A 9,278-nucleotide genomic window follows, 5' to 3' on the forward strand; every position below is an offset into this window, starting at 1 on the left:
ACATTTAATAGATATAGACTATAATAGATTATTTAGTAACAGATCAGTAATACAGACTTAATAACCATAATACGATTTATAACAGATCAGTAATACAGATTTAATAACATTTAATAGATATAGACTATAATAGATGATTTAGTAACAGATCAAAAGTAATACAGATGTACAACTATAATAGATGATTTAGTAATCAGATCAGTAATAACAGATTAGATGATTTAGGTAAACAGATAGTAATAGATGATTTAGTAACAGATCAGTAATACAGATTTAATAACATTTAATAGATATAGACTATAATAGATGATTTAGTAACAGATCAGATTTAATAACATTTAATAATACAGATTTATTTAATAACATTTAATAGATATAGACTATAATAGATTTAGTAACAGATTTACAGAGTAACATTTAATAGATAGACAGATTTAATACAGATTTAATAACATTTAATAGATATAGACTATAATAGATGATTTAGTAACAGATCAGTAATACAGATTTAATAACAGATTATTTTAATAGATATAGACTATAATAGATGATTTAGTAACAGATCAGTAATACAGATTTAATAACTATAATAGATGATTTAGTAACAGATCAGTAATACAGATTTAATAACATTTAATAGATATAGACTATAATAGATGATTTAGTAACAGATCAGTAATACAGATTTAATAACATTTAATAGATATAGACTATAATAGATGATTTAGTAACAGATCAGTAATACAGATTTAATAACATTTAATAGATATAGACTATAATAGATGATTTAGTAACAGATCAGTAATACAGATGTAATAACATTTAATAGATATAGACTATAATAGATGATTTAGTAACAGATCAGTAATACAGATTTAATAACTATAATAGATGATTTAGTAACAGATCAGTAATACAGATTTAATAACATTTAATAGATATAGACTATAATAGATGATTTAGTAACAGATCAGTAATACAGATTTAATAACATTTAATAGATATAGACTATAATAGATGATTTAGTAACAGATCAGTAATACAGATTTAATAACATTTAATAGATATAGACTATAATAGATGATTTAGTAACAGATCAGTAATACAGATTTAATAACATTTAATAGATATAGACTATAATAGATGATTTAGTAACAGATCAGTAATACAGATGTAATAACATTTAATAGATATAGACTATAATAGATGATTTAGTAACAGATCAGTAATACAGATTTAATAACTATAATAGATGATTTAGTAACAGATCAGTAATACAGATTTAATAACATTTAATAGATATAGACTATAATAGATGATTTAGTAACAGATCAGTAATACAGATGTAATAACTATAATAGATGATTTAGTAATAGATCAGTAATACAGATTTAATAACTATAATAGATGATTTAGTAACAGATCAGTAATACAGCCTTAATAACATTTAATAGATATAGACTATAATAGATGATTTAGTAACAGATCAGTAATACAGATGTAATAACATTTAATAGATATAGACTATAATAGATGATTTAGTAACAGATCAGTAATACAGATTTAATAACATTTAATAGATATAGACTATAATAGATGATTTAGTAACAGATCAGTAATACAGATTTAATAACATTTAATAGATATAGACTATAATAGATTATTTAGTAACAGATCAGTAATACAGATGTAATAACTATAATAGATGATTTAGTAACAGATCAGTAATACAGATTTAATAACTATAATAGATGATTTAGTAACAGATCAGTAATACAGCCTTAATAACATTTAATAGATATAATATGTCGGTCCTCAAACCAATCCTTTACCCCGTTCAAGCAACCTGAGAAAAGCCTTCATCAATCCACTTACTGTATGTAGACTGTGATCCTAGCTTCATGTGATTCACTATAGGGTTAGTTACTGGATGCCCTCTGAGTCGGGGTCTGGATGGCATTTAGTTAATGAAGCAAAGCACAGCGCACACAACAACATGAGTGAGATACAGACAACTGATCACCTCCTCCGGATGTACTGATCGATCTCCATCTCTTTCTTTCTCTCTGTCGCTGTCTCTCTCCAACTCTGAGGATGTTTCCCTTCAATATTTTATTCACTGATTGATTTCCCTCAACAGTGTCCTGGACGTTGACCAATCAGACAGCTGCATGTGGAAGGTCTCAGCCAATGATGGAGGCCTGGCCAGCAGCCTGGGTCCTACTTTTAACGCTAATCGCTGATTGGCTGGAAGCGGCTCAATCGCGGGACTTCACTGTGAAGGACATCATCCTGCTCCATCCATCAAGTATGAATACATATGCATTGGAAATTTATTTTTGTATCAAATTGTGGTAGATGCAGTCAGACCTTTCTTTTCCTCTGGTTGAGTCTGCTGGCAATGTCTCCGTGACCTCTGAAATAAGTCATCAATACTGAGATGTGACCATTATAACAGCCAAGAGAAAGGGCATCCATCCATGACCCTCTGATCCAGAGTTCTTATGGGGTGGGGGGGGGGGCACACAGGGGCTCGTTCCCCCTCAGATTTGTCCTGTAAATGTTTTAAAACATATATATATTCTTGTAATTTTATATTATTATGATTTATTTTTTGGCTCTTCTTTATGAATTTGTCTTTAGTTCGCCCAGATAGGTTCTCCAAACCTCATAACTAGACACCAAGAAGCCGTTTCAGGCTATCAATTCAATTAGAGTCGCTATGTATAAAACAAGCTGTAGAAAATTGGTTTCAATTTCAGTTTAATCCCCCAGAAAAGACAGAACAAATATGACAACAAATATTAAGGTTAAACTCAAAATATTGTCATTGATAAAAATACAAATCGATAAATAATATTTAAATTTAACTTTATTTAACTTGGCAAGTCAGTTAAGAACAAATTCTTATTTACAATGACGGCCTACCCGGCCAAACCTGGACAACGCTGGGCCTTATGGGGCTCCCAATCACGGTTGGATGTGATACAGCCTGAATTCGAACCAAGGACTGTAGTGACACCTCTTGCACTGAGATGCAGTGCCTTAGATCGCTGCGCCACTCGGAAGCCCTATATAATAATACTCTTAACAAAAATCTTTATCTTTAACTTACGATCTGTATAAACTATGAGAATAGAAAGGTTCAGAAGTTTTGTGAAACATCAAAGCACAGTTGAACAATATATAAGCAAATCCAAACAGAGATAGATGGGAGGATGATGGGAGGGGTTGAGTGGAGCTTAATGGTGGGACTGAAGGGTGGGATTGTAGAAAAAAAGCTGTTTCAGGTGTTTGAAAAAGGCAAAATTCTTGCCGAACCCCCCCCCAGCCATCCTCACATACTTTGTGCCCCCTCAGATCTTTGAGGTGCCCCTGCTCTGATCCCCAGACAAAGGTGACATGGCCACAGTTGGTAATGGTCACAGTCAGGCCTCTCTTCACCCTGCCTTGATCTTTGAAGACACTTTCCATATCTAGATGAAGAGATTATAATAAAACAATATTTATACACAATGCCAGTGTAGAGACATCTTCCTCATCCACCACTGTGTGACACAGTCTCTGGCGTACTACATCTGCAGTGTTGGGTATCAGTGAGATGTGTGCGAGTTTCCAGACGTGACTTCCTGTTTCCCAGCCCTTTCTCTCTGTGAAACTGAGACGCATTCTGTCCCTCAGCCTTCAGTTCCTCAGACTACAGTACTACAGTACAGACTACAGTACTACAGTACAGACTACAGTACTACAGTACAGACTACAGTACAGTATACTGGTCCACAGTGAGAACTGGGCTCACCGCTGTGTGAGAAGTATGGAAACGCACAGTAGCTCTAAGAGGCAGGCACGTACGAGGTCAGACCCCTAAAGGTTCCCCTCCTCTACTCCCCTCCATCTCCCTGCAGTCAAACACTGAAATCTCATCTAATGTATTTTACCTCAGCTCTCTTGGCACAATCTGCCTTCAACATCTGATAAGCCAAGAGCTCCTATATCAGGTTTATGGTTGTTAATTTCATAGGGATACCTGAGCTGAATTCCCCAAGAAATGCGTGTCTGTTTGGACCCACGCCCCGGCATGTACAGGGGGATAGGAGGACCTTGACCAGCCCTGGGGGCTTGGGGTATGGAGGGTGGATTAGTGGGAGTATGTGTGTGTTAGTGTGTGTTAGTGTGTGTGTGTGTGTGTGTGTGTGTGTGTGTGTGTGTGTGTGTGTGTGTGTGTGTGTGTGTGTGTGTGTGTGTGTGTGTGTGTGTGTGTGTGTGTGTGAGAGACTGGCAGGCAGGCAGACTTTTGTTCGCTGAGTGAAGTTTGGATGACCCTAAGACCTGTAGCTGTCTTAGTATGTGTCCCAAATGGTACGCCATTCACTTTATAGTGCACTACTACATCATGGGCCTTGATCAAAATTAGTGCACTATACAGGGAATATCGTGCCATTTGGGATGCAGCATATCCAATGGGAGGCCTGATTCCCAGTGTTCTTAGTATTAACATAATGGTTGCCAATTGAACAAACCAAACAAGCCTACTGTTTGATCACGGCAGATGGTCTCCATGCAATGTTTAGTGACCATTCTATTCTAGAATCTAGACGGTTGAACTGATGGGGCATTAATTCAATTCAAACTGTATCGTCCTCTCATAATATAACACTTAACAAAGACACACAGACTGACTGTAGTTAAATGTCCTGTATGTACTGTAGTTAAATGTCCTGTGTGTACTGTAGTTAAATGTCCTGTATGTACTGTAGTTAAATGTCCTGTATGTACTGTAGTTAAATGTCCTGTATGTACTGTAGTTAAATGTCCTGTGTGTACTGTAGTTAAATGTCCTGTATGTACTGTAGTTAAATGTCCTGTGTGTACTGTAGTTAAATGTCCTGTATGTACTGTAGTTAAATGTCCTGTATGTACTGTAGTTAAATGTCCTGTATGTACTGTAGTTAAATGTCCTGTATGTACTGTAGTTAAATGTCCTGTGTGTACTGTAGTTAAATGTCCTGTATGTACTGTAGTTAAATGTCCTGTATGTACTGTAGTGAAATGTATGTCGTTAAAGGAAAGTTGCTGTTATAGATCTGAGGACTACATCGCTGTAGCTCTGAGGACTACATATCGCCGTAGATCTGAGGACTACATATCGCTGTTGTACTGAGGACTACATATCGCTGTAGCTCTGAGGACTACACATCGCTGTAGATCTGAGGACTACACATCGCTGTAGCTCTGAGGACTACATATCGCTGTAGCTCTGAGGACTACACATCGCTGTAGATCTGAGGACTACATATCGCCGTAGCTCTGAGGACTACACATCGCTGTAGCTCTGAGGACTACATATCGCCGTAGCTCTGAGGACTACATATCGCCGTAGCTCTGAGGACTACATATCGCTGTAGCTCTGAGGACTACATATCGCCGTAGCTCTGAGGACTACATATCGCTGTAGCTCTGAGGACTACATATCGCCGTAGATCTGAGGACTACATATCGCTGTTGCTCTGAGGACTACATATCGCTGTAGCTCTGAGGACTACATATCGCCGTAGCTCTGAGGACTACACATCGCTGTAGCTCTGAGGACTACATATCGCCGTAGCTCTGAGGACTACATATCGCCGTAGCTCTGAGGACTACATATCGCTGTAGCTCTGAGGACTACATATCGCTGTAGCTCTGAGGACTACACATCGCTGTAGCTCTGAGGACTACATATCGCTGTAGCTCTGAGGACTACATATCGCCGTAGCTCTGAGGACTACATATCGCCGTAGCTCTGAGGACTACACATCGCTGTAGCTCTGAGGACTACATATCGCTGTAGCTCTGAGGACTACATATCGCTGTAGCTCTGAGGACTACACATCGCTGTAGCTCTGAGGACTACATATCGCCGTAGCTCTGAGGACTACATATCGCTGTAGCTCTGAGGACTACATATCGCTGTAGCTCTGAGGACTACATATCGCTGTAGCTCTGAGGACTACATATCGCCGTAGCTCTGAGGACTACATATCGCTGTAGCTCTGAGGACTACAACACAATTAGGAGTCAAATGTACAATTTGCATTTCTTCTATAGCTCATTGAGTAATGACAATGTATTGATTCAGGGAAGTGTTTTTTCATTTTGGGACATGTTATTAAATCTACCAAAAATATGTTATTAAATCTAGATGGTGAATAATAGACTTGTGCTCGTCTCCTCGTCTCCACAGCCACTCCTCATCCTGGAGGGTTCAAGTGCTTCACATGTAAAGATGCACCAGACAACTACGAATGCAATCGCTGGGCTCCGGACGTATACTGCCCACGAGGTAATTACAGTAAGGTATTTCTGGTATTTACAGCCTGCTCTGTATCTATCATCAAACCCTGTTTTTCAGACCCTCTCGACTCCGTCCAGAGCAGAAATATAAATGACAGGAAAATACCAGGCTGTAAAATGAAGGGTTATCAATGTTGTCTTTGCTGGTTTCTGTATCTTAAACAGTGTATTTCACTTCAGCTGGACATGTTTAGATACGAAATTGAATTGGCAGGTTGTATAATTCCACAGGCTCTTTTCTTTTATATAGATGATCTTTTGATCTTAAAAGCACATTCTTTGAGTTATTAACAAATGATAAATCGTAGTTTATCACATGAAATGTGAGGATTGGTTTAAATCACTGGAATCCATCTGAACCTCAGGCTCTTTCAGTGTTACCGTCCACTTCAGTAAGAAGTAGATTGTTAACACATGATATTCATAGAAATGAATGACATTGCCGTTGAAAAGTAAGCTACATTTGCGTTTACATTAATTGTTTACACATGATATTCATAGAAATGAATGACATTGCCGTTGAAAAGTAAGCTACATTTGCGTTATAGCTGTTATTTCTCAGGATTCCATAGTGTCTGAACGTTAGATCACATGTATCCATCTTTCAGCTGTAAATATTGCAGAATGCACCTTTAACGACAGTGTCTGTGTGTCTGACAGAGACCAGGTACTGCTACACCCTCCATGTGTTGGACGTCCAGGGGAACACAGTGTCTGTGACCAAACGCTGTGTGGCCCTGGCCCACTGTCTGTCTACAGGCTGCACCCAGGACAACCATGAAGGATACAAGGTCATTCACGAAGCCTCTTTCCTTTGAATCACATTACATTTCTGACACGGCTGCTGAAGCAACTCCTAAATGTACAAGTGCATTTCATTTACCAGGTGAGGGACTAACCAGGGGCAGTTCTCAACGGGGACACACATACAGCATGTATGGAAAGAAAGATGATGTTTGAACTTTTATTAGTAATATTTGCAGTTCAGAATGTGGCTCTCTGCTCTGTGGTGTCTGATGTGATTTACCACACTGTCATGGTAATCCCCAGGCCCTGGTTTAGAATGATCTCACTTGGATAAGAATCTGTTCCCTTCTCAGCCGTTGTTATTTGAATGTCTTTCTGGAAATTCCTCTGTCTGTGTTCTGTTTGTGGACTGTCTGTAGTTTGTCTGTATTCGGTCTGTAGTCTGTCTGTGTTCGGTCTGTAGTCTGTCTGTAGTTTGTCTGTGTACGGTCTGTAGTCTGTCTGTGTTCGGTCTGTAGTCTGTCTGTAGTTTGTATGTGTTCTGTCTGTAGTTTGTATGTGTTCTGTCTGTAGTTTGTATGTGTTCTGTCTGTAGTTTGTATGTGTTCTGTCTGTAGTTTGTCTGTGTTCGGTCTGTAGTCTGTCTGTGTTCGGTCTGTAGTCTGTCTGTAGTCTGTCTGTGTTCTGTCTGTAGTTTGTATGTGTTCTGTCTGTAGTTTGTATGTGTTCTGTCTGTAGTTTGTATGTGTTCTGTCTGTAGTTTGTCTGTGTTCTGTCTGTAGTTTGTCTGTGTTCTGTCTGTAGTTTGTCTGTGTTCTGTCTGTAGTTTGTCTGTGTTCTGTCTGTATATTTAGATTTTTGCTGAAAGCACTATTTCATCTATTCAAATTGTGTGTGTGCGTGTTAACGTGACTAGGTGATTCTATCTCTACTCCTGATTCCAGGTCTGCACTGCTTGCTGTGAAGGAAACATCTGTAACATGCAGTTGCCAAGAAACAAGACAGACGCCATCTTTCCACCACCTCTCTCCTCCACAGCAGTAACGGTCTACTCACACTACTGGCTGCTCACTGGCTGTCTGAGCTCTACCGTAATCAGCGTCATGCTATCCAACAGTCTATGACATCTAACCCTCCTACCGTCATCAGCGTCATGCTATCCAACAGTCTATGATATCTAACACTCCTACCGTCATCAGCGTCATGCTATCCAACAGTCTATGACATCTAACACTCCTACCGTCATCAGCGTCATGCTATCCAACAGTCTATGACATCTAACACTCCTACCGTCATCAGCGTCATGCTATCCAACAGTCTATGATATCTAACACTCCTACCGTCATCAGCGTCATGCTATCCAACAGTCTATGACATCTAACACTCCTACCGTCATCAGCATCATGCTATCCAACAGTCTATGACATCTAACACTCCTACCGTCATCAGCGTCATGCTATCCAACAGTCTATGACATCTAACACTCCTACCGTCATCAGCGTCATGCTATCAACAGTCTATGACATCTAACACTCCTACAGTCATCAGCGTCATGCTATCCAACAGTCTATGATATCTAACACTCCTACCGTCATCAGCGTCATGCTATCAACAGTCTATGACATCTAACACTCCTACCATCATCAGCATCATGCTATCCAACAGTCTATGACATCTAACACTCCTACCGTCATCAGCGTCATGCTATCCAACAGTCTATGACATCTAACACTCCTACCGTCATCAGAGTCATGCTATCCAACAGTCTATGACATCTAACACTCCTACCGTCATCAGCATCATGCTATCAACAGTCTATGACATCTAACACTCCTACAGTCATCAGCGTCATGCTATCAACAGTCTATGATATCTAACACTCCTACAGTCATCAGCGTCATGCTATCCAACAGTCTATGACATCTAACACTCCTACAGTCATCAGCGTCATGCTATCAACAGTCTATGATATCTAACACTCCTACAGTCATCAGCGTCATGCTATCCAACAGTCTATGACATCTAACACTCTCCTACCGTCATCAGCGTCATGCTATCCAACAGTCTATGACATCTAACACTCCTACAGTCATCAGCATCATGCTATCAACAGTCTATGACATCTAACCCTCCTACAGTCATCAGCGTCATGCTATCCAACAGTCTATGACATCTAACACTCCTACCGTCATCAGCGT

The 9,278-nt window shown here is 39.1% G+C and overlaps 1 protein-coding gene across 1 annotated transcript; it reads left to right on the forward strand.

Annotated features, from left to right (window-relative positions):
- Nucleotides 1–2,145: 2,145 nt before the first annotated feature.
- On the forward strand, nt 2,146–8,093 carry LOC127926947 (ly6/PLAUR domain-containing protein 6-like; the record flags this gene model as incomplete). Its single annotated transcript, XM_052512573.1, has 4 exons — nt 2,146–2,308; nt 6,224–6,322; nt 6,994–7,124; nt 8,025–8,093. Coding segments are annotated over exons 1-4 (417 nt in total), but the record flags the coding sequence as incomplete, so codon positions are not given.
- Between the last annotated feature and the right edge of the window lie 1,185 nt (nt 8,094–9,278).

This window comes from Oncorhynchus keta, unplaced genomic scaffold (assembly GCF_023373465.1).
Source record: "Oncorhynchus keta strain PuntledgeMale-10-30-2019 unplaced genomic scaffold, Oket_V2 Un_contig_8716_pilon_pilon, whole genome shotgun sequence".
NCBI classification, from domain to species: domain Eukaryota; kingdom Metazoa; phylum Chordata; class Actinopteri; order Salmoniformes; family Salmonidae; genus Oncorhynchus; species Oncorhynchus keta.